Raw genomic sequence first — 25,049 nt, forward strand, 5'->3', positions numbered from 1 at the left:
ACCTACAACACCTGTGCCAAAGTCTTAGAAATTAAATATTTTTGGTTTCACATGGTTTAGAATTTTTCATTTTTCAAGTTTTAGTGACTTAATGACTCAAAATATGTCAAGTAAAATGTTTTAAACAAAAATAAATGTTTTAATCAATAATTAAATCTAAATCATTCATTTAAAAATATATTTTTTTAAGGTAAAAAGTATTTTTTTTTATATATATATATATATATGTACACACACACGCACACAATATAATTATAATAAATAGTACAATTATATAAGATGAATATAATTCATATTAATATTTAAAGCAATTAATATAAACATCTTTGTATGTATGAATTGCATTTGTTAATGCATTTCTGAATAAATGAATAGATAATATGAAGAAAATAAGCAACATAACACTGACCCATAAATCACTACATTTGCACATTAAAATCAGATTTTTTTTTTTTTTTACTCAGTGAGGTTACAACACACGGCTCAATACTAAAGTTCCCTCACAAGATTAAAGGGACTAGCGTACTGTAGACGCGGGTCACATGCAGCAATGGTAAACTAGTGATACTGAGTGATTGACAGACACCAGACATGAAGGGTGGGTGGGTTTGAACTATGTTTGGTGGGTGACCAGCAAAGAGCAAAACTGACTCAGACACAACAAGGATCAACACACCGGCCTGCAAGATGAGGCAACAGAAGGAGAAAACAAAACAACAAGTTAGAAGTGAGCAAACAACAAAAAAAGAAGAAAAAAAGGGAGACATGGAAATAAAGTGGGAGAGGAGGAACAGAACAAGAGTTGGTGAAATCTGAAGGGAGCAGGCCTCTCGGAGCAGGCAGGGCCGTGATGGGAGAGGGATAGTCTTATCTAACCCCATCCACGCTGTAACGGTCAGAGCTTTCATGGCCTGCTGAGGGAGGAGCGACAGCCGGAGGAGAGAGATAGAACTGTGGACATGAGTAATCAGAGACAAACAGACCAGACCATACTCTCCTCCTCACTCTCTCCCATAACAGCTCTATGACAGAATGACAGTCTGCATTTGAACTCAATCCATCCCTCCTGTTCCTCAAAGCTCAGAGTCTCATATAATGAACAGGAAACAGCTTCTTATCGCACCACTGGAGGACTGTGTGGCCTCTGCAAAAGCACAGAACTAGACATAATGCACCAAAAATAAATCTACTATACCGCTCTGTATAGTAGATATCATGACATATTGATGAAAACTTTCAAATAAGAAAGAATGCTCTCTGTAACGAAAAACAGAGACTATAAAGAGTTACAGAAATGGGAAACGGACTATACGGTTGGGAAAATAATTATTCAAATAAATAATAATTATTAAAAAAAATGTTTTGAATCACTTCCTTGTTATGTCAACATCTGTTTTCTTGCATTTGCAACGTTATAGGGTACATTAATAACGTTAGTGTTGTTTTTGAATACTCATGTGATCTGAAAGTGTTTTTCACTTAATCTTTACTGAACAGTGCTATATTAGACAACATCGAACATGTAAACATTTATGAAAACGTCTTTATAGACTTTTTTAACGTCACTGAGGTAAACATCACGAGAAATATGCAATAAAGGCTAAATACGAAAAAGAGGAAGAAGGGGCAGAAAAGGGAGAGGGAGAATTTGCCATATTGACGGCACTGTTGTCGAAACGCGCGTTTCCTTATATTGTATGCAAAAAACAGTTCGTCAAATGAGTAGAATGAACAATATCAAGATTACCTCTGCCACTAGTCGATTGTTCTTTCTCAAGACAGGTATTTCAGTCACATATTAAACATGGTCTTCCCCAAAAAATTATAAATGATAATACATAATAAATAAAAAACAAATAAATGAAACGTCCTGTAAGCACACAAACCTGCACAAAGCGGTGCTGCCCCCATGTGGAGACATAGTCAAATGCGTTTCAAAGCATGTTCTTCCATAAACATGCACAAAAAAGTAAATTATTAAATCAAACTACTGTCGTATCCAGAATGTGTCAAATATTTTTCTCACTGTGTGATACAATCTCAATAGTTTTAGAAAAATGTAGAAAACACCATGACACAGCAGGTATTCATATACAGGAGGTTTTATTCAACATTTTGTGTATAAACATAGGCCGCAAATGCCTTCCAAACGTTTCAGTCTGCAGAACTCAGTATCTATTTGTACAGTCCTATAACCAGAACATTAAGATATTAGCAAGAATAAATAGTGACAAAAACCTTAAGAGGAAAAAGGGAGAGCATCCATAGCCTGTTCCGGTGGCTGTCCAGCATGTCTTCATGTGTTTAAAGGCAAGGTTTCAACATAAATCATCATAACATTACAATGGATGACGCAGATGGAAGCTTGCAGTGCTTTCATGACCAATCTCTTCAAAACTGTTATACTTTGTGGATACAAATAAATCTGGTTATAACGTAAAATGAAAGTTTTCAGACTGAAGAAGATGATGAATTTGCTTGTAGACGTTTGCAACTGTGTGATACAATCTCATTATGTTTATAAGAAATTTCATCACAATAGTCTTTAAACTATGTGCAGTGCAAAGAAATTGCTTCTCAAACATCATGCGCTGTATCACTCCCACTGAACTGGAGCTTATGTCCAGTATTCCAAACCCAGTAACATTCAACAATTGAAAAAAAAAGCACATTAAATAAGCAATTAACACAACGGGAATGCTTTGAATCACCTAATGCCTTCTGATAGCAATAGATCAGTTTGATTTATGTCAAGAGTTTTATATTACAAAAGACAGGGATATCTCTAGAAGAAACCCACATGTGATGCTGAATTCAGTTCGGACAGGTGCAAGATACAAGAAATGTACATTTAGTGCCGACAATCAAGAAAGAGGACAGACAAGATGAAAAGTCTCAGACGCACCTTTACTACACACCTTAACGAAAAAAATACTTTAGATGGTGGATTAACCGAAATTCCTTTTCAATCGCTGCACCCCTTTTTGTATGTATGACAGTCTTCAAAATCCTTCTACAGTAGCCAGAATTTGGTATAACGTTACATCTCAAATGCACAAACACTTATCAAACTTAAAAACACTTTTAAATCAAAAACATGCCTGCATGTTAAATAAAGTAACTAAAGCACCTTTAACTCAAATAATAAACTTAAGAGCATTCATTTTTACTGATATAATTAACAGAATTGCTATAAAGACAATACCTGTACTGTTCCTGTACTGCATCCATTATTAACCCTTCCTTCATTAAACCATCTGACAGGATTCAAGGATAACAGATTGTGCTATATACAGCGTTGTTTTTTTTACCTTAATGTCTTACGGTGAGACAGAGAGGCACTGCTGTATGGTTCTCAGTGAGACAAACCACAGTGTGCTGTGCAGCTAGAGAGAGAGCGGATGTGAATGACAGGGTAGAGTTTAAAGCTAATGCAAGCTAAAAACCTCTCCGTTTGGTCATCTCTCAACACTAGATATATGGCAGGGGAAACGTAAATGTGGTGTGCTATCAGATTCAAAAAGACAGGAATATAAGAGGATATGTAAGGAATCTACAGTACTTCGTAACACGGATAAGTTAGCGATAAACATAGACGTACTTTGAAAAGACACTGATGTTGATATCTGTGCCCAAATAAATATTAATTATTCTATATTACATAAAAAATCAGAATAAAGAAAAATATATTGAATGTACTTAGAACTTTATGAAAGATTATCTCTCTCCCAAAATATGAGGGGAAAAAAATCTTGACTACGAAAGCATAATGAAACATGTATCATATGTTTTTAAACACACTCATGAATGCTTAAACATTGCTTGATAGAGAGGTATGGGCCAACAATTTTTTTATATTAGCAAGATTTTTCTCAATTTTATGTTTGTTTCTTAATGTTATCTTAAATTAGATGTAAATAAGACTGACAATAGCTGAACCAAACACCATCTTCTACAAAGAAATCATTTTAAATTAAGTCATTTAAATGATTGACATACACTAACAGAAGCTATCCATTTGACCTTTAAAGAGTCTGTAATAAGAACTACGTTGAACTGCCATGTAATTATCTATCATATAAAAGGACCCAAAATCTGGAACAGTTTGGAGCTGGATACTGAATTGTAGCAGCACAGAAAGAGCATCAGTGACCAGTGGGGAAAGGCGAAATGAGGACAAACACAAAAAAGCCAGAAGAGACAGAATTCACTGTCACCAGCTGATATGAAAGACCAGACACAAGAGCATGCTCAGGGATCTGAGGAGTCACAAAATGAAAAGCGAAGGTGCTGAACGGACACTGATGTTCAGAGGAAAATTGGCGGTTTACATGGAGGGTTCAGTAATATTCAAGATGTGCTCCGAGTAAGTCGAGTTCTTCAATGTTTAAAGGGGCTGTGTTGTCCCCTAGTGGCGACAGCTAGAAAAAAAGCGCGAAAGGCGAAGCACTCCTGCTTTTGCCCAGGAGGAGTTGCTCTTGTGCATTCCAGTGTCCGTAATACCCAGTGGGTGGAAATGCTTACACCCTCTCCCACTGGTGTAAGTCTTACAATGAGAATAAGGATTCCTTTACACCTCTGTGGAAAACAGGATACTCTGTCTCTTACTGTCTGGTGTCGGGATGGTCTCCAGCTGAAGGAAATAAAGCAAAACTTGCACCTACAGAACCAAAGAAGACGGAATTATGCACATATCAGGAGACGTATAATGGATAAAACATAAGTGCATTATTGTAAATGTGTTTTCCATTGTTTTTACAAACAGAGACACATTTAAATGATTTTCAATGGTGCTTGACATCATGTCCACAGTCACAGTCACATGTCAATTAATCGTGGTTTTCCTTATGGTCCATGCTGAAAATAGGTCTGAGTGTACCTGTGACATGACTTCCAGTGACCAGCTGTCCCCCATTGTGATAGGCTGTGTAGGGTTAGTGGGGATTTTACTGTCCTTCTCAGAAGGTCGTAGCAGGGTTGGGCCAAACACGGTGGCCAGATTGTGAAGAGACATCTTGTTTACGCTCTCCTTTTCTGCAATCCTAGAAACAAAAAGAGAAAGAGCAGGAAGAGAGGAAAGAGAGATTATCAGTGTATGAATGCATCCAGTTTGCTATTATGAAACTTACATTTAATTTAATTACAATTAATAAAATTTTTCTACCTCCAATTTATATACATAATATTTGTACAGTTTGGTGGCACTGAATTGAAAAAATAAAGACATTTGTTCATGGTGAGATTCACCAACTAAACTTTTTGATCATGAAGCCAGCAGCACTCTACGTTTACATGCACCCAAATAATCCATTAGTAATCGGATTGATGGCTCAATCGGACTAAAAAGCCTTCACATAAACACCTTAAGCGATCCGACTGAGCTCAATCCGAATACAATTTTGATCATATTTAAAGGGGTGGTTTTTATTCCTTTTCTAATACGATTGAGAGTGCATGTAAACACTCAATCGGATTGAAAACCGAAACTTGAAAGGACTGCACATGTGCAATGATGCAGAAATAGCATGACATATGACGCGCGGAACAAGCTGTTCTTTCTGTTGAATACAGTGTTGTATTAATGAGTGCCCCGTCATTATAAAACTCCTTTCACTCAGTATCTGTGAAGTGGAGCAGGACAACCTCCCACCAGTCCTTGTTTTGGATTCTCATCCACAGACCACAGGTTTTGGGAGCAGGGAGGGGCATTTTACTGCACGATAAATATAAGCAGCACGGCACAGCGGTTTATATGTTCATGGTCGCCATATTATGACCAGAAATGGATAAATATTCATTCTGCTGTTTAAAACAAATAAAGAAAGAGTGTAGGAGAATGATTATTATGTGCAAACAGCAGGAAACACGCTATATTCGTGCAGTGTGCGCATGTCAAAGCTTGTGATATATAAACGCGCACATCAACCGGATCACTTTATTTAGCATTCATGTAAACTCCTCAATCTGAATGAATTTAGTCCGATTGAAACAAAAGTTGTGCATGTAAACATAGAAGCACCATTCGATCAGACCATGTTTCAGAAACATTTCTATCAGACAATCATAGCCTTAACCCTAAGCCTATCTTTAACCCTTCCCCTAAATTCATACAGCTTTGATTTCTTCATATTTGATTTCTCCAGAAACAATGGATTTTGATCTCATTAGAACATTGTCAAAGTCATCAGCAACTTGTCTACCTCTTGAGATGATCCAGCAGGAAGAGGAAGGTGACCAGGTTGGGCTCTGGTAGAGAAAGCAGGAGGTTTAGCATACAGCTCTCCTTAGCTACGCTGTCTGAAAGAGCTGCAGAGAAACGAGGACATAAACAACATAATTATACCTTCAGAAAGCCAAGTCTGCTCAATACTTAGCAATGTGTTTTCCAAGTAAAAACAACTGACACACCAATGCCTCCTGCAAAGTTAGGGTAGAGCTCGTCAGTGAACAGGGGCTCAGGAAGCTCCCTGAAGTACAGCTTCAGCGTTCCGGCAATGGCGTTCACATCCATCTCACTCATCATTACTGACACGTCTTTATTATCTGTTACAGAGAGACACAGAGAGAGATCAACAACTAAACTGGCTGACTGGATCTGTCTGTCATTATGTAAAAAAAACACAGGTTTGATGGACACTCACTGGTGTCAAAGGCAGTCTTAAGTGCCTGAATGTCGGTGGCCACTCCTGAGACACGGTAGATGCCCACTTCCTCCATTCCTCTTCTCTCGATCTCCTCTAAACACTGTCTGACGATGTAGGGCACTTTAGAGCGTTCCCGTCTGAGACAAGAAATAATACCAGTATCACAAGACCAGCTATATGATTTTAACGATGATGAGACAGAAACAAGGACTACAATTTTTTTTACTTGCATTCAGTCAAAATAGGATAAACAAAAACAAAAAATGTAAAATTTGTCATTTTAAGCATATAATCTTAAATCTACCATTACTATTTGTGTTCACATACATTAAAAATATTACATTTATATTACATTATCAAATATATTACCGTTACCATTAAATACATAACACTACCATTATGCTCACTAAGGCTGCATTTATTTGATAAAAATTACAGTAAAAACAGTAATATGGTTAAATATTATTATAATTTTAAAATAATCGTTTTTTATTTATTTAATATAATTTAAAATGTTATTTATTCCTGAGATGGCAAAGCTGAATTTTCAGCAGCCATTAATCCAGTCTTCAGTGTACCATGATCCTCCAGAAATCATTCTAATATGCTGATTTGGTGCTCAAGAAACATTTCTTATTATTATCAATGTTAAAAAAAGCAGTTGTGCTGCTTAATATTTTTGTGGAAACCATAACACATTTATAACACACATAACACACTCTATAATGAATTTACTGCATCTTTCCTGAATAAAAGTATTAATTAGGGCCACACGATATTGGAAATTTTTTTAAATTGCTATATATATCTGCTATATATATTGCAATGTGAAAAAAAAATTCAACACATGACTTGAACAGTTTATTTGGGAAAAAAAATCAATGATTGGGGTGTTTTTGTTGGCGAGTAAATCAGCATAGGAAATAAACAAATTACAAGTATAGATAAATATAACAGAACAAAGATACAAATGAAATAATATATTTTTCAGGTAAGTCTAACAGTATTCAGGTACAGAAATTTAATAATCAAATGTAAAATAACACTGCATAGTCTTCACTGTATAAATTAAATTGAATAAATCTGTGTTAAAGCTACAAAAGTGATTTTTCTTTGTTTTGTTGTTTGATTAACATTCATGACACAGAAAGCCTCAGGAACATTAAACTGCTGTAAACCAATATACTGCCACACACATCCATTTTCTTTCTCAATTGTTTCCCTTCACCTAAGCCATAAGCATCTGTGATCTGTGTTTACAAACGATACTTGGCAGAGCACAGTATTTCAGGCACAAATAGACCCAGAAGTGAACAGAATTCAGTGTACACGTGCATCTGCGTGGCTCTCACTGTCTACACCGGACGCGAGCGGCGCGGAGCAAAGCGATAAAATACAATGAACCCATTATAATCAGTGATGCTGTCTACACTGGATGTGGCGCGGCGCAACAAACACCCGACAGTAAACTGATGCCGCGTTCTATTTTTGACGCACTCACACACAGTTCAAATTATTGTTGCGTCCAGTGTAGACAGACTTTGGGACCGTTCACATGTCGCGCCTAAAAACGTGTGGGAAAACGCCAGCCGCGCCACTTTCTCCTTTCCAAAGCGCTCGGGAGCGTGCGCTTTCGTGGCGTCTGCAGTTGCTAAGCAACCGTGACCTGCGCACTCCTCGACGACGTGGATTTCCAGCACTGAAAATCGCGTTCAGTAGCTCTGCTACTAAATGCATATCTCTGTACAGCTGTTGCGTCCGGTATAGACACCGTGTCTGTGTGTGAGCAAAGAAAACATTCAGTATAAATATAACGATCAGTATACTAAACATCGTACATCTTGCGATGTGACTATCGCGGATGCACACATCGTGATATCGATGCCGAAATGATATATCATGCAGCCCTAGTATTAATTCTTAAAAACAAAAAAAGAACAATAGTGTATCTGCAAATGAGATTTGAAAAGTATGGCTTAAATTTGTTTAACTGTGTCTGTCTCTCAAATAAAGCTATCACAGTTTCAGAAAAGTTGGTTGTATGTGCTTTTCAAGATGGACAGCCTGTGTTCACTGTACATTTTCATGGTAAGGAAAAGAGCAGCTTGGAAATTAAGCAGAATAATGCCTTTACAATTAAATTAATCAGCGGTAGGTGCTGCTAATGTAGAGACCTTTGATGCACATGTTAGGGTCTTAGCATCTGTACTGGTGTTGTCATGTTGTCTTTATAGCATTAATTGGTTCTGCCCTTAAACCCATTAGGAAGCTCATTATAGGCAATCCTCATTACTGTCAATCAAATCTGAACACAAACACTGCTGTAGCGTCTGGACTACTCCAACACACAATATATATTTTGTTAGCTAGCTTTCACAAATACTTTGTAACACCCCAGGACGCCGAACAAGACCCTGGTTTCAGAAAGGGCAGAATTATATGAAGCCTTTTTTCATAGAATTCTATACTATTTACTATTTTCTATACTATTTTCTGTACTGTATATTCTAATTTTCTTTAACACAATGAATCCCTGAAAAAGCACGATAACTTACAGTATCAAAATGTGTGCGCTTTAAACTCCTTTTTATAAGAAAGACCAAATAATTGTCTAGTGTATGTCTATCCTCATATAAAATGTGTGCTGACTCACTTTGTCACCGTGGAGATATTTACTCCAAACACACCCATGGGCTTCCGTGAAGACATTCTCTTCAGGCTGAACTCACGGCTGGTGAACTTCATGGATATCTTCACCTCAATCTTCAGAAAAGGTGTACAATTAGTAATTAGTTTTGGATGGTAGGATTACAGCAGAGGAGCAGATGTGAATGCACTTACCCCATTCATAGGTATGACTGTTCTTTGCCAGTCTTTACCCTGGAGCATCTGAGGATCCAACTGGATAAAAAACAAAACAAGAAAAATACATATAAAATACAATGGGATTTCCAACACAGACACATAACATTTGTCTTTGCTGAGATCTAGAGGACTTTTGGATTGGCTACACATGTCTTCATCCAACACCACCGATGTTATGAAGGGCTTGTAGTGATGTGAACATTTTTCATAATGCCACTTCTCCTTATACAGCAGTTTTGCACATCACCAGTCAATTTCTCTGACCCCTCTAAGCAAACGTGAGGCCATCTGGAGTGGGCCAAGTTCAGCGTGTTCCTTTCCCTCATCCGGGCCTAATCTCCATATGGTCTCGTGTAAGGCCTGATCCTGCTCTGCTATCTAATCTCACCATCTCAGTCATTACAACCTGTATGTCAACGGGGCAGGGAGAGAGAAAGAGTGAGAACTGGGGCTTTGGCCACCAATGCCAGCTTAGGTTATTAGAGCTCCACTGGCATAGGAAAACCCACCCACACACACAAAAATGCAATATTAATTAACATTTATTACTATTAACATTTTTATATGCAACATCTCGGAGTAAAGTAGAATAATGACATGAGTGGAAAGAATTATAAATAAAAGTTATAATATATACATATTATATATTATATATATATTTTAAAAAATAAATATTTTGAAGTATTGCTTGTCACACTGCAAGACACTGCTGTCACTACTTAACCAGTTACCCATTCACAACTGTTAAACTGGCAAGTGACTTCAACTGTTCACTTTCAACATAAACAACTTCATGCCATTTTTCCCCTCGCTTTACCTTTCTTCTGTGCAAGACATTTTGTACAAGGCCCCATAACCTTGTTCCTTTGCCTGCCGGGGCAGTTTGTGTGGAAATATCTACCGCCAAACCCTTCACCAGCCCCACATCACAGTCCTCAACGGGTGGAGAGCAGCTCCTGCGCTCCTCACCCAGTCCTAACCACTCTTCACTCATCTCCTTCGTATATACGACTGTGCAAAAACTGAGCAGAGATCTTCAGCTGGAACTGGAAATCCCTTAGGATGTAGTGTGATATGGATCTTGTAGATCCTTACGGGTTATATAATGTTCTAAAAAGATCCATGGCTGCTCCAGATGTCTTCCATTCAAATAATTCAGAGGGTCTTCAATATCAGATGAAGTGTTTAAGTAGCTCTTTTAACAATAATAAATCCTCAGTCCGGTGCAAGTGTTGAACTACAGAGATCCAATTACTCTGTACACTGCAAACGCTGATATTAATGATTCATCCAGATTCTCTGAGAATCCCAAAATCTACTGCTGTTCACTTAAGTATCTTATTTCCTTCTTTACAGTCTCGACACTGTTTCCTTTTGTAAGTTGTGACGAGAGGGGCGGGGCCGAGAGCCGTGGGAACAGAGCGAGGCCGGTGGAGTAAGTGATAATGAGCGACACCTGAGCCACTCACCGGTCTCGAGTCTCACGGAGGAGCTCCGGAAGGATAGTCTATGTAACTTTCTATTTCTGCACCTCCAGCTCGTATTAGATGATCCCTTGACTTACCTTAGTCTGAGTAAGCTGCCCTGCCCCGACCCATACACAGCCACTAACGTATCATTTACAAAAATTGACAAACAAATAAAGAAAAAAAGAAAACAATTTTGCTATCTGAAATAGCTAGCAATTTAAAACTAAATTAATTAATAATTTTTTTTTTCATGATTAAAAAATATTAATTTTAGTTAGACCCTGAATTTTACACATTCAATACATTAAACATGAAAAAAATGGCATTATATAGTGATACACTAGATGGCAATGCCTGTAAGAAATGTGACAGCATTTAACGCATTTAAATAATATTAGTTAACACATAACGAGCCCTAACATTCTAAAATGAAAATATAAAACTAAATTTACTAATGAATTCAAAATAGCAGTTTTAAAATAAAACAAAAAACTAATTTAACTATAAACTTAATTGAAAATAATAATTGAAAATGGAAAGAAAAACACTTTCATATTTATGTCTTTGAATCTACCTATTATATTTCCAATAGCAGAGCAGTCCAGATTTATTTAGAAAGTTAATTTGTTGGCAGACCACTGGAAAGTGCACTTAGGACTAAGGAGAACTTAAAACGAAATAGTAGGGATGCTCTGATCGATCGGCTGGAGATCAGTATCGGCCGATAATCATATTTTATGACTCGATCGGTACTCACCAACTTGGCCGATCTCAGGAACCGATCGCAATTTGATGATGTCAATGCGTGACGACGTACATGATGTGTGGGGACATCAATGATTTGGCGCCGCAGTCATGTCATCGCCTGTGTGGCAATGCTATGACGTTTCGAGAAACAATGAAAAATTAGCTGTTTGTCGTGTATGTTTTGCATGATTCATCTACACAGCAGATTCAGTGACGTTAGAGCAGATCTGCGTCACTGCACGCGTCTGTGACGCGTTACAGCTCCACGGCCTCCGGAGCTGATCGCGGCCGCTCTAGTCAGTGCTTGTGTTTATCAGCCAGCCACGGCACATTTCTGAAGTGGCTCTCTGCGCTGCTTGGTTAAAAATAGTCTTTTGTGAGTTGTCACAGCATGGAGGACAGAACAAAAACCAGAGGTTTCCCCAGTAACAGCTGTACACAAAGCAGCGCTGAGCTCACAAACACTCCGTTATCAGGCATATAACATGCAAGATGAAAAAAGATTTCCTTCAGAAATACAATGATATAAAAACACCCGCACTTTGTTTTGATTTTTAAACGTGCAGTTCGTGCTCATGTTTATTCAACCAAGCATTTTGGAAAATCCGTCAGTTTTGATATTGTGGTGAGCACCAGAAATAAATAAATGTATGGGAAACACATCCCACAGCACAACCACCTGAGCCCAACTTCAGTCTACTCATCACCTTAACTTTAACTGCGTTTGTAGCCGGTGCCATAGCCAGACTGATAAACAAACATAGACCGGAAGTTAACTTCAGGCCAGGTGCGTGCGCCCATTGAAACCGTCTATATAAAGCTTGAAGCATCAGAATCAGCATCGGTATCGGCCGATCACCATGACAAGAAATCGGTGATCTGAACCTGATCGGAGCATCCCTACCAAATAGCAAAGCAATAAATCATCATATTGTTTAAGAAGAAAATGATTTGATTTTACAAAGACCACATTACTTAAACACACAAAAGAAAGATGATCCCAACAATAATGCATTTTATGACTTCGGGACTAGGGCAGAGCTTTCCAAAGTCACAGCTGGCTGATGGGGGGCCTCGTCTAAAACAAGTCTGCTTTCAGGACTACAGATGGATCATAGCACAGCCCCCTAATCCCTCCCCCTTCCCCCACGATACACCAACCGACGCTTTGAAACTAAAAGCATCCAAACCTAGAATTACAAGCAATCATTTGTGAAACAAGAGACCCCACAAAACTCTCTAGGGAGGAGACTGATAGGTCAGCTGATCTGACGTTGTTTCGGTTGTGACATTTTCAGACAAGACACATGAATTATAGATGATTTGATGCCTAAAAAGCGAGGGCATAGTGAATAACAACCTACCTATTAAAAAGCAGATTAAATGTCTGGAGTATAAAGGCCAGTCCCCATTTGGGACTGTGTCTCTCATAAGAGCAGATATACCTTTGACCGGACTCACTGAGGGCCCAGATGGAGAATGACACTTAGCTCACAATAGTTCACATGAGCCAAGCAAATTTATGCTCACAACTCGCACAACCTGTTAACCAGTAGGGGTTTGTAAAAATGACTAGTAAGTGGGTTGTGTGAATCATCAATAGGTCTTGTATAAATAGCCTAGTTTAGAGTCAAGTCCCCAAGGCAAGATTGAGACATTTTATCAATTTATAGATGCCAATTAAGATGAAAAATAACTACAAAAAAAACCCCTCACCAATTGACTAGTGGGATTGACGGATGACTCGTTCTCATCTCATTATACTCCATTTTTGGTTGAAATTTTTACAGCAAGAGCCTGGGTGGTTCCAACCAGTGTTGTTACTTTTAACTAAAACTACAACTATTAAAAATCGTTTTCACTAATTGCAACGTGCCGAAATAAAATATAAATACTAGATGAAAAACTTTTTTTCAACATTTTTCCTTAGCAATAAATTGAAATAAAATAGTACTGTTGAAATACTATAATTACCAAAACTAAAATAAAATAAATATAAATATAAGAAAAATGAATGAATTATAAAACCTAAACTAATGAGAACTAAAAATATAAAAAAGCCATTTCAGAATATTAACAGTAATACTAAAATAACACTTTCAAATTTGTTAGTGTTTTTTCAGTGAAGATCATACCGCGATTCGTCCTTTGCCCATAATTCTATCAGTGCTCTCTCCATCCTCCTTGTTCATCTTAGCTTTGTTGTAGCTTTTCTCATAACACAGTAGACGTAATGTCTGGGAGCCCTCCAACTCAATCTCAAACTCCTGAGGCAGAAACAATACAGAAGAACTACATTACCCAGAACATATAAAACAAATACACATAACAAACATATACATAGCTACCCTGAGAACATCTTTTTGGGAGAATAATTTAAAAAGAATAATAATAACAACATTATTATTAATAATAAAAACTTCTGAATTTGCTTCACAAAACAGTCTAAGGGTACTAAGACACCTGTCATGCCTCATTTCCTCGTTTTCACCCCCCCCCCCCCCCCCCCCCCCCCCCCCCATACACTGGGGTAACTTTGAGGATGGTAATTGCTCTTAATTAAAATGCAATATAATTTGTCCAGAAGGCCTTCATATTCCACATGGCCTCGCTTCTGCTGCTCTTAATTAAGAATGAATGCCTCAAGAGTATTTCAGCAGACAGGTCTTTTGGTATTGATGGGGTATAGACAGGGACGGGCACATGGGATTACCTCATTCCACTTGGGTTCTGTGGTGTATCTGTACACTCTTGTTTTGGCTTTATTCACAAAGATGCCGAAGGAGTCCACCTCTAATGTGCAATACAGATCTAAAGAGAGGAAGGGGTAGGAGGATCTGTAAGATACTGGCTCTTTACAGGGTGTTAGAACAGGTAAATGTGTACATGACCTTTGATGAGCACAGAGAGGAAGAAGGAAAGAGACACATACTTAAGCTCTGTTTAAGTCCAGAGGCAGAATGGACAATTACATTCAAGAATCCGTACAGTCCAGTAGACTCATCATCTATAGGTGGAGAAAAAAGTAGAGAAACTGTTCAAAACATGTCTAGAATTAAAAAAAGAAATATTAAAATACAATACAACAGAATTACAATAATAATAAAGAAATATTATTAAATAAAAATAATATTCTCTGGATTTTTCTCTGTAATTTGATTAGATTGCTATGGATAATACATGACATTATTGAAAAGAAAAGGTTGTTTTAAGATTTTGTTTAAAAAAGGGAGTTTTTTATTTATTATCAATTTATTTTGATTTAACCCTTTTTTGTGCACTGAAGAATCATGCCTAAGAAATCCAGGAAAATCTGATAAGATTGTAAACAGTTTTGATTTCATATTATCTTTAAGACCTGTGCAACTTTCTTACCCTCTTTATTGACAGTGAGGGGTAATTGATGGACCGTCTGGAGTTTGAGACATGAGTTAGTGAGCATCTGAAGCTCCATGGATGTCAGGCTGAAGGTCTTAAAGCCTGCAAAATGAGCAAGTGTTCAGTTGAAAAAAAAAAAAACACTATCACCTGATTCATTGCTGATTTCAGTGACAATGCCACTCACATTTCTTTTGCTGTTCTCGGATGACTTCCTTCCACTCGGCACGCTCATAGTCCGATGAGATCAGAAACATGTAGCTCTGAAATGCATAACCGACATGGACTGTGAGCATGAGCAGAAATGTTGAAAAGGAGTGTGAGGATGAAAGTCAGATAGGACAGAAAGGCTGTGAATTACCTTTCCATTGCGGTTGTGTACTCTGAGGGGCATGTTAGGAGAGTTCAGCAGCAGTAGCGATTCCTGTTCCGACAGCTTCTTTTTCAGCCTCTCCATAACCTTTGACCCTTTGTTGGCCCTCTGTTGAGGCAACAAGCAAAAAATAATCGAGTAAGCTGTCTCATGAACTTCTGAATGCATGTATGTTGCCCAGAAAATTATGTCTAGGTCAGAAGGTTTTGAGACACAGCTTTTTACAGTCAAATATACACTATTTCAGAAGTTTTGGTAAAAGTTTTTTTGTATTTAAAAGAAGTCTCTTATGCTCACCACGGTTGAATTTATTTTATCAAAAACTGTAAAAACAGTAATACTGTGAAATATTATTACAGTTTAAAATAGCTGTTTTAACAATATATTATATTTTTTTCAATATATTTTAAAATGAAAATTCTTCCTGTAATGTCAAAGCTATCAATGTTGAAAAAAAGTGTTGACTAATATTTTTATTTAATTTTTTTGTGGTCAAACTGTGATTTTTTTCACAATTTTTCTAGTTTCATAAAAATGATTACAAATTATATCATCAGCACGATAATTTGAGTGAAAAGTTTCCTAAAATGTACCTTCTCTCTCTGGATGTCACTCCTCAGGGACGAGATTTTGATCTTAATGACATCCAGCTCCTCATCAGGGACTTGTGGGATAGGCAGGGGCTCAGACTCTTCTGGCGTTTGGAAAGTGAGGTCCGAGAGAGGAATGTACCACTTGGAGTCATACTGCTGGCTCTTACTGCAGACAGACAGCACAAGGGGGAAATGGGGTGATGGGGAAAATAATTTAATATCCAGGCAAAAATACATCCTGAAATCTGATTATAGAGCACTGATGTTGGTGCAGACTGGGCCCACAGGTCTGAAGAGCCAGGGTGTTAGGCTCAGGTTGTGAAAATAATACCAATGTATCTGACTCAACAATACCTATTTGGTAAATAAGAGTAGAACTGATCCATTATTAAAAATGGGAAGAGAGTGAGATGACAGAGCAGACAGAATTATAGAAAGATAGAAATGAAAGGAGTAGATGGGAGAGAGAAAACAGAGATTTTCCCCACCCTCCAATCTGTTTCTTCAGTTTGGCACAGAGCAGGAGGTCAGTAAAGAGAAAAACATGGCGTAGTTTCCGAGCCCCTTCAACGAGCTCCACCATGAAGCCATCCTTCAACAGCTGACGGTTCTGTCACACAGAAAAACATTGTAGTCAATTTTCAGTTCAGACACAGCTTTAAAAACAACTTAAAGTAAAAAAATTAAATAAAATGAATTATATATATATATATATACACACACACACACACACACACACACACACATGTAATGCTGTAATACTGTCAAATAGAACGATTTTGACATGTTGGTGAGAACTGCCACTAGGGGGCAGTCTTACTCTATTTCCAAAAATCAACTCTCAAAAAAGAGCAGTAAGCTGGTGTTGATGAGTCTTTGTGTTTATGATATGAGAAAATTGGAAGGACATTTTGAAACAGGTAACTCCTGTCCACAGATCATATGGTAAGTGATAGTCCCGCGAGCCTAAGCAATGGTTAATATGTGAAAACACACACATTTGTGCTTAACACAGCCCCCTGCAACGTCACGCATCAGTGCTCTCACAGAAACACCTCACCTCTGCAGTGGGGAAACAAAAGATGATATCACAAGCATCTCATCCAATGAGACTCTCTAACCTGGCTCCACTCACCTCTGCATTCAAAGACCACTAATTTTTGATGCAACAACATCACTGCCGTTGACTCATCAAAAAATGTATGATTGGACGCTTGAGTGAATTTCCCAGCACTCTGTGTATGATGTGCTGTCTGCAGCAGGGGACACAGAAGAGATGGAAGAGTCAACGGATACTCATTCCAAAACTCCCAGCATGCCAGCCATGTTGTGCGTCATTGCATTTCCAGAACAAAGTGTAATGGCTTGATGGCACTGCCAAAAATGAGATTCCTATTCCACATGGCTCCATTTTTTGCATTCAGAAGTGCATTGGCAGAGAAAAGAGCCTCTCTCCACATCTCTACCAAAAGGAAGAGCAATTACATCGTTTAGTCAATGCAAACAGTTCAATCAGCGGTTAACGGTGCCCATTTCTCCTCAGCTCAGTAATTAATGTGCGGGGTCTTCTGTAAGTAGATGGTTATTGTCTTAAAATAGGATAGATGAATCCAGTAGTGAATGCAGAGACTCAGAGAGCTGTTTGTGCTCAAAAGATCGCACTCAGCAATACTGAAATGGGATCCTGGGAAACACAATGTTCCCAAATGCTCCCACACCACCAAGATTATATTGGCCCTGTTTAAAAGGGGAATCGGGCAGGAAGTGCATACCACTTCCAAAGAGGTTATCTAAAACTTGCTTGCTGAACTCTTCTAAAAAGAAAAGAGGAAAAAGAAGGGAGGGCGACACGTTTACAGAAAACAAGTGTCTGGTGACATCACTGTGAGTGAAGGAACCTTTGCAGATCTCAATTTGCCACAAGCTATTAATCAAAGGGAAGATGACGCACTCTGTACATATTTATGATTCTTGTCCCAATGGTAATTCACTCAGCCCTCCAGGGGTTGGTATAAACAGTAGAGAGCTTTATTCTAGGGATATTCTATGGTCAAATATTTTTATATAATGACCACTAAATTGTATAATTGACCACTGATCAGTTAGCAGTAATTATTTTATGATATGGCAGAAAACCAATAAATGGCTAAAAAAATACCATTACGGGTAAATAAAAATGCTACAAGGTAATTTAGGCATCTCAATATTACAATGTATAGTATGAAAAATGGATATTCATTTTTGAGGTTTGCTAAAGATTACATTTAAAAGCATTATTGAATGATTTGGGTTTTTAAAAATTTGCTTTGAGTGAGCATTAGATAGTAATCTAAATGTAAAAAAATTATAATAACTATCGTTATAATTATTATTATAGTGAAAATATGTAATTTATAAAAATATATATATAATCATGGTAAAAAGTAATTATTGACGTTTATTATTTAATTATTATTATTGTTATTTTGATGTTCATGTTTATTATTTTATTTTATTTGCAGAGGGGTAGTGCAAAAATATGATCTTAACCTCAGACTAAAACAGTGCACAAAGATCACTGTATCTCTAAAAGGCCAGCGAACTGTTTACTTTACTTAAAGGGTTAGTTTACCCAAAAATGAAAATTAGCCCATAAATTACTCACCCTCAAGTCATCCTAGGTGTATATGACTTTCTTCTTTCAGACAAATCCAGTCGGAGTTATATTAAAAATGGTCTTTGATCTTTCAAGCTGTTTCATGCATCAGTCCAAAAGAAGTTAAATAAAAAGCGCCCATCTATAAAAAAAAAGTGTCTCACACGGCTCCGGGGGGTGAACAAAAGCCTCCTGTAGTACGTTTTGACTATAGATATTTTTCTTACAATAACGCATTCATTCGCTACAGGAGGCCTTTGTTCACCCCCCGGAGCCGTGTGAGACACTTTTTTATGGATGGGCGCTTTTTATTTAACTTCTTTTGGACTGATGCATGCAACACCCGCTGAGTGGCATTAAACAGCTTGAAAGATCAAAGACAATTTTTTATATAACTCCGACTGGATTTATCTGAAAGAAGAAAGTCATATACACCTAGGATGACTTGAGGGTGAGTAATTTATGGGCTAATTTTCATTTTTGGGTGAACTAACCCTTTAATGAGCTGTTCACTCCCTTATACTTTCTATTCAACAAACAATACAATAAAAACATACACCCAACAGCAGACACTAAACTCTGTTTCTTTCAAAAAGCACTATATATCAGCATTCACATGACTGGCATTTCCAGAACAATCTCACTATAGGTGAAATGTAAAGCCTCTCTCCCTCTCTCTTTCTTCTTTACCCTGCAAGACACAGGCAGGCACGCACACACACACACGCGCACGCACGCACGCCCAAAAACAAATTTCTTCTGCAAACACTTGTACTGTACTGTACACTGTTTGCAAATCTATACCAATATCTTACCAGTCAGCACATCAGGTGACATTTTCCAACAGTTTGCCTCCAGTACAAACATGGCAATAGCAATATATCATAATCACACACTACAAACAGACTGAAACCACTGCAAATTAAACAGTTTTGGCTCAAACAGTTTGTGTTTGTGTGGTAGAGACAGAAACCCCTCTGGGTTGTACATTTATAGCCTTCTTAACATGACATACTACTTTAAATTATTTTTTATATGAATATTTATTTTATTAGTATTATGAGCATATCCCTGACAGTGTTACGCTGTTCATAAAGAATAAAGTACATTTTTATGTGCTTAAATTTCCTCTCAACAGACTGTGCCCTAAAGGTAAGAAGCAAAATGCTCATCACATGAGTTTGTGTGTGGTATGTTGATGTACGTAACGTTTGTGATAGTCTTTTGAACAGAGCAGATGGCTTTGACGAGCCCGAGGTCATCTGGTTGTGTATGCATATGTTTGATGTGTATATTCAGGAATTAGCATATTTGGATTGCTTCTGTGTGTTTGTGTTTATGTGTCTTTTGTGCATAGTGCAGAAACTTCATATACACATTTACATTGTGAATTAGTGTGTGTGCATACATGTTCTGCAATGTCACATGTGTGCAGCAGCTACATACAAAGCCCATCACACATTGCTTTGTGCGAGTGTATAGTAGACGCTGAAAGCTTCTTTCTGAAATCGGCAGGTTCATTTGCATTTTAATTAAGTGGCTTTGGCCCAGCTAGTGCAGGCCTCTGGGGCCACCCTGAATCTCTTTTCTCTCTCTCTCACACGCATACCTCCAGTTTCCAGCATGGGTAACACTAGAAGCCGATAGCTAACCAACGCAACCATGACCTGAACAATCAGGCTAATGCTTATAGCTGCCCACAGATATCAGTTCTGAAGTTACTCTTAAATAATGAGATCATTGTTCATTGGCATCAACCAAAGTAGTAAGCTTAGGCCACCATACTGTACCTCTCGTCTCCACTTAAGCTAGATGCATCTCTAGAATAACTAAATGAAACAAATGAATGAAACAATAAGTGATGACGAAAAATGGATATTAAGTTTGAGATTTGCTAAAGATTACATTTAAAAGCATTACTGAATGATTTTTTAAAATGATTTTAAAATTTTGCATTAAGTGAGCGTTATATGGTAATATAAAAAGGAAAAAAAGAGGGGGGGTATGAGCATGTACAATTAAACATCCAATACCAGCTTATATATACATCCAATATCCAAATCTGACCAATTGACTGATATTGATGAATAAAAAATAAAACAGTAATACTGGCTGATAACCAATAGGCTATATGATGTGTTTTTTTTGAGTGGGATATAGCTACACAGTTTCTAAGGTGTTCTAAGCAATTTTTAGAATGCTGATATATGGTTGCCATGGCCGTGTAATTCAAGTCAGCCACAAACAATGCCAGATGCCAGAGCTACATGCCAAAGTTTAATAATCATGGTCTCTTTAAATCCTTGTAGTATGAGCAGTAGTATTAGTGATGCAGGCCTTAGCAAATATAGAAATCATGGTTATTAAATCATCTAGAAACTCTAAAACAAAAGGAAGGCAAACTAAGGCTTGTGTTTTCTTAGACTGGACTGAAAGACAATAAGCTCCACAACAACATTGATTTCCATGAGTTCATGCACCCACTATCAATATTTGATCAGTTGACCCCAAGGGTGTAAGGCGGGAGGTGTGTAGAGAGTGGTAGCACACTCCTCCTCAGCATTTACTCGAAGTAGGCGGAGCCTGCTCCACACAAGATGGACTTTTATGAATAATCAATGAGTTGTGAGTCAGAGCGGGGTGGCTCATTAAGGCAAATTACACGCAAGTGCTGCTCGCCATCAATCACACAGCAACAATTCATCTGCCACTCTCCTGAGGACACATTGCTGGAATGAAGGGGGCGGCACAGAGAGTCTCTGTGTTGAAAAACCAAATGTATCTTCCCAAGATCTCTTGAAGGGTGATCTTCTTGGTTGGGGTCAGCGAGGGTATGTGCTTTCTTACCGCCTTTAACGAATGACATCATCATGACTTAAGAGCATTAGTAAGCAGATACTGAAGAGATGATTAAAAATAAATCCCTCTAGATCTCAGAACAAACAACTCAAATGCAGCAAGAGTTCAGTAACAAATAGAGGATGTTTTATTTATAGCATAAACCCTCTGTGGAGATGGAGAGTATATGTTAGTGTGAAATAAAGAGAAGGCAGAGTCGCCCAAGGATAGTTTGTGCGGAGAGCAGAGGGTGGGCTGGCTCTGAGATGGATAGAAAGACTGGCTGTATATCCTGATGGGAGCTCATTGGCTGGATGGCTTCAGGGCACCTGCACTATGTGCAACCTGGAATTTTGAAATTTCTGTGCCCTTTAAAAATATATTTTTGACAAACACTACTTCATTAACAAGATGGAGGACTTATGAGAGAGGGGTAAGATGGAAGGAAGGAGGGGTTTCTGCACTCACCTCTCCCTTCTTCACTGTCATGGACTGGCGGCGAGGCGTGCTCTCTTCGTTAATGCTGGACAGGAAGTTCTGTGAGATGCGGAGGGCGTCCTGCAGGAGGGGATAATCTGGGTGACTGGAAGGTGTGTGTTTCAGAAGATCCTGTATAAAATAAACAAAAACATTCAACTAAAAACAGATTTATTCAAAGCCATTTTTGAATAAGAAGTTCAAAACTAGTACAAAACCAATAAAAACCAAAGACCATATACAGTATACACCAAGTCAGTGAACTAGCACTGCTATGAATGCGAGAACCTGCAAAGTCCAATATGGCGGCTCCATCATTTCCTATGAAGTGATATATCAATGTACATTTGTTCCCTGTGTTGTTTGCAGTGCCCTTTGGACTAAGTACGCATAAGTACATGTGGCTGAACACTATGGAAAGTCAACTTCACAAGGCACTCTGGCGTTTGGAATGTACCCTAAATATGAGCAATAGTACAAACAATAAACATAAACATTTAAGTAACACATAAAGAAAATATTATGATAAACTAATGTTGACTCACATGTAAAACAAGTGTGCTCCGGGTCACTCTGTCCACTGGTTTATAGAGCAGAGCTGGTAAAGACAAGACAGAAGACAACACACACACACACAGTGGGCGATTATTCACAAGAGCCACTTTCATACTGCAGGCTCAAATGCCGATGTTTGAAACCTTATCTAATCCACCCACTCAATGGGTTTTATGCAACTGAATTTAAAAGAAGGAATGACATTACATGCTGAGAGCAAAATGTGCAACACTTAAGCTCAATGAAAATACTACAGATAATATAATGAACGCATAATGCAATACCATGTGAAAACAATAAATGCAATCCTATTGTTTCTTACTTTCCAGTGAGTATTTGGCTGTCAGGTCCTTGCACTCCTTGGTGCTCCTGACCTTGAGACACTGCAGAGATATCAGAGACAAACTCAGGATCAATAAACCTTTGAAGTGCACACCATCATGCAGGGCTGGTAACTGTAATCTCATAAAGAACATTAGATTACTATTGTAGAACAATAATTTTCACCATATTACAACAGATATTCTCCTAACAAATGATAGCTTGTTATGTAGATGGTTATGTTCACATGAAGCTTGTTACACAGTCATGAATAAAGTAATGGCTAATTCCAGCAGTTTTGCCAACCTTACAGCTTATCACACTTGTAAACAGCACACTATAGTCCATATATTACATGGAAAAACAAACAAAGCTTGCCGTTAAATACTTGACTGTATTTATTCTTTTATGGTGTATATTCAACTTCTCTCTCCTCTATTCTCTGTATATTGAAATAACCCCTTTCGGGAGAGACTAAATTAATAAATTAGCCTGTCACATTTCATCTACATACGCACTAAGTAAATGTTTCCTATTGCAAGGTTTACACTGTTGGCAATACACTCTAGAACCCACTAGAAATTGTCCACCCCCGACAGTGCGAACAAACAATTATCCTAATGTTTGCTTTTGGTCGTGCTAGAAGGAAGCAATATCCAAAATGTAAAGGGAAGTAATAGTTGGCATGACAACAGCTGGTAGGGGGAATAAAGTGGGACGAGGTGAGCATCATCATGTAGATTTTATTCCAGACACCCTCTCTTTATAACATTTAGCAAGGCATAAAATCTCCTGCTGAACTCTGAAGAGCGTTGAGCGCCACTTTTAGATCTGCTATCCAGGTCTCGCTGGGTAATCAGTCACACTGAGTGACCCCATGGAAGAGTTCGGCAGGTAAAGCCCCACATAAAAGCTAGAAATTACTTGCTCTTTGATGGCAGGATGCATCAAGGACACAGTAAATCTGATTGGAAGTTGTTGAGGCTACAATTCCACTTTCTTGTTTTCTAACTTTAAACCAACACAATAAGCCTGAGTTAGGGATGATAAAAATACTGGTACTTTGTCCATATCAAATTTTTAGTTTTTTACTCTGTTATCAATATTGGTCTCAAGAATCATTAAATTTCACTGGTATTGGTATCAAATATGTTACAGGATTCTATTCCTTCTAACCAATCAGAAGCTTAGGTTGCTTTGGTAATAACTAAGCTGGGGATTTTGGGTAGAAGTATCTGTTCCCGTATTAGAATAACAAGACCTTGAGCACTCCATAAGGCATTACCTCAGAGATCTCTGCGAACTGTGTGTTCGCTTGACAGCACTTTTCTGCGGTCTCCACGGCGAGTTCGTAATTATCCACAAAGGCCCTGTACACTCCAAGCTGGCTAGCCTGCAGGAAGAGAAAACAAAGTGAGTCATATCCACTCATGCATCTTTTTGTCTTTGTTGCCCATGTATGGTGGACTTTAAAACTGTAGGATGCAAACTGTTGGGATTTATGAGTATATCCAAGATGGCAGTTCCCACTTCTGGCTAACAGCGACACTATCAGTAATGAGTGAGATGCACGCATGGACTCGCCATGGTGACATGGGGCAGACAGACGGGACAGTGTCATCGCCACAGGAGCAGCTGGGCCGTTGCTGTGTGTGGCTACAGAGCCTACAGCAGTTGTCATGGCAGCAGAGGCCAACTCTACAGTGAGCAATTAATGCGTGCGGCTGGCGCTTGTAAAAAGCACATTTGAAAATCTGATTTAACCCATCCAAACTCAATAGCCATCCTGTTAGAGCTGGAAACCTCTCTCTGGAAATGGTTCAGTCAATCTCTCAAAACACAAATATACATTAGATGATCAAGGATTTGTGTAGGTGTATAAGCATGATAATAAATAAGCTGGAGCTCAGCCAGCTAAAACATCTGTCTAACTGGACTGACCATGTGGATTTGACAGTTTAAGGAGTACATATTCAACATTAATGTAGAAGATGTAATTGATTTCTTTAAACAGTTGGTAGTAATTTAGTAAGTTTTACACTTTACATTTATTAGCTTTAGATTAGATTTTCTATCAAGTTTTTACCCTTATGACCCTATGCTTTTGTTACCGTCTAATTAAAATGATTGTTCACTCAAAAATGGCAATTCTAT

The 25,049-nt window shown here is 38.0% G+C and overlaps 1 protein-coding gene across 1 annotated transcript in view; it reads right to left on the bottom strand.

The window, feature by feature from the left end:
* Positions 1–2,084: 2,084 nt before the first annotated feature.
* Positions 2,085–25,049, bottom strand: part of LOC107556943 (breakpoint cluster region protein-like) — a 102,650-nt gene continuing 79,685 nt past the window's right edge. Inside the window, exons 5-23 of the mRNA XM_016240211.1 lie at positions 24,181–24,288; positions 22,897–22,957; positions 22,565–22,617; positions 22,011–22,151; positions 16,558–16,679; positions 16,070–16,235; positions 15,465–15,584; positions 15,291–15,366; positions 15,101–15,205; positions 14,658–14,732; positions 14,439–14,536; positions 13,861–13,992; positions 9,486–9,545; positions 9,298–9,407; positions 6,642–6,781; positions 6,409–6,543; positions 6,201–6,306; positions 4,880–5,042; positions 2,085–4,660 (exon numbers count right to left, since the gene is read on the bottom strand). Coding sequence (XP_016095697.1) covers positions 4,571–4,660; positions 4,880–5,042; positions 6,201–6,306; positions 6,409–6,543; positions 6,642–6,781; positions 9,298–9,407; positions 9,486–9,545; positions 13,861–13,992; positions 14,439–14,536; positions 14,658–14,732; positions 15,101–15,205; positions 15,291–15,366; positions 15,465–15,584; positions 16,070–16,235; positions 16,558–16,679; positions 22,011–22,151; positions 22,565–22,617; positions 22,897–22,957; positions 24,181–24,288 — 2,061 coding nt within the window. The 3' untranslated portion in view covers positions 2,085–4,570. The remainder of the gene's footprint in view (positions 4,661–4,879; positions 5,043–6,200; positions 6,307–6,408; positions 6,544–6,641; positions 6,782–9,297; positions 9,408–9,485; positions 9,546–13,860; positions 13,993–14,438; positions 14,537–14,657; positions 14,733–15,100; positions 15,206–15,290; positions 15,367–15,464; positions 15,585–16,069; positions 16,236–16,557; positions 16,680–22,010; positions 22,152–22,564; positions 22,618–22,896; positions 22,958–24,180; positions 24,289–25,049) is intronic.

Source organism: Sinocyclocheilus grahami, unplaced genomic scaffold, assembly GCF_001515645.1.
Source record: "Sinocyclocheilus grahami isolate Dianchi unplaced genomic scaffold, SAMN03320097.WGS_v1.1 scaffold584.1, whole genome shotgun sequence".
In the NCBI taxonomy this organism is placed as follows: domain Eukaryota; kingdom Metazoa; phylum Chordata; class Actinopteri; order Cypriniformes; family Cyprinidae; genus Sinocyclocheilus; species Sinocyclocheilus grahami.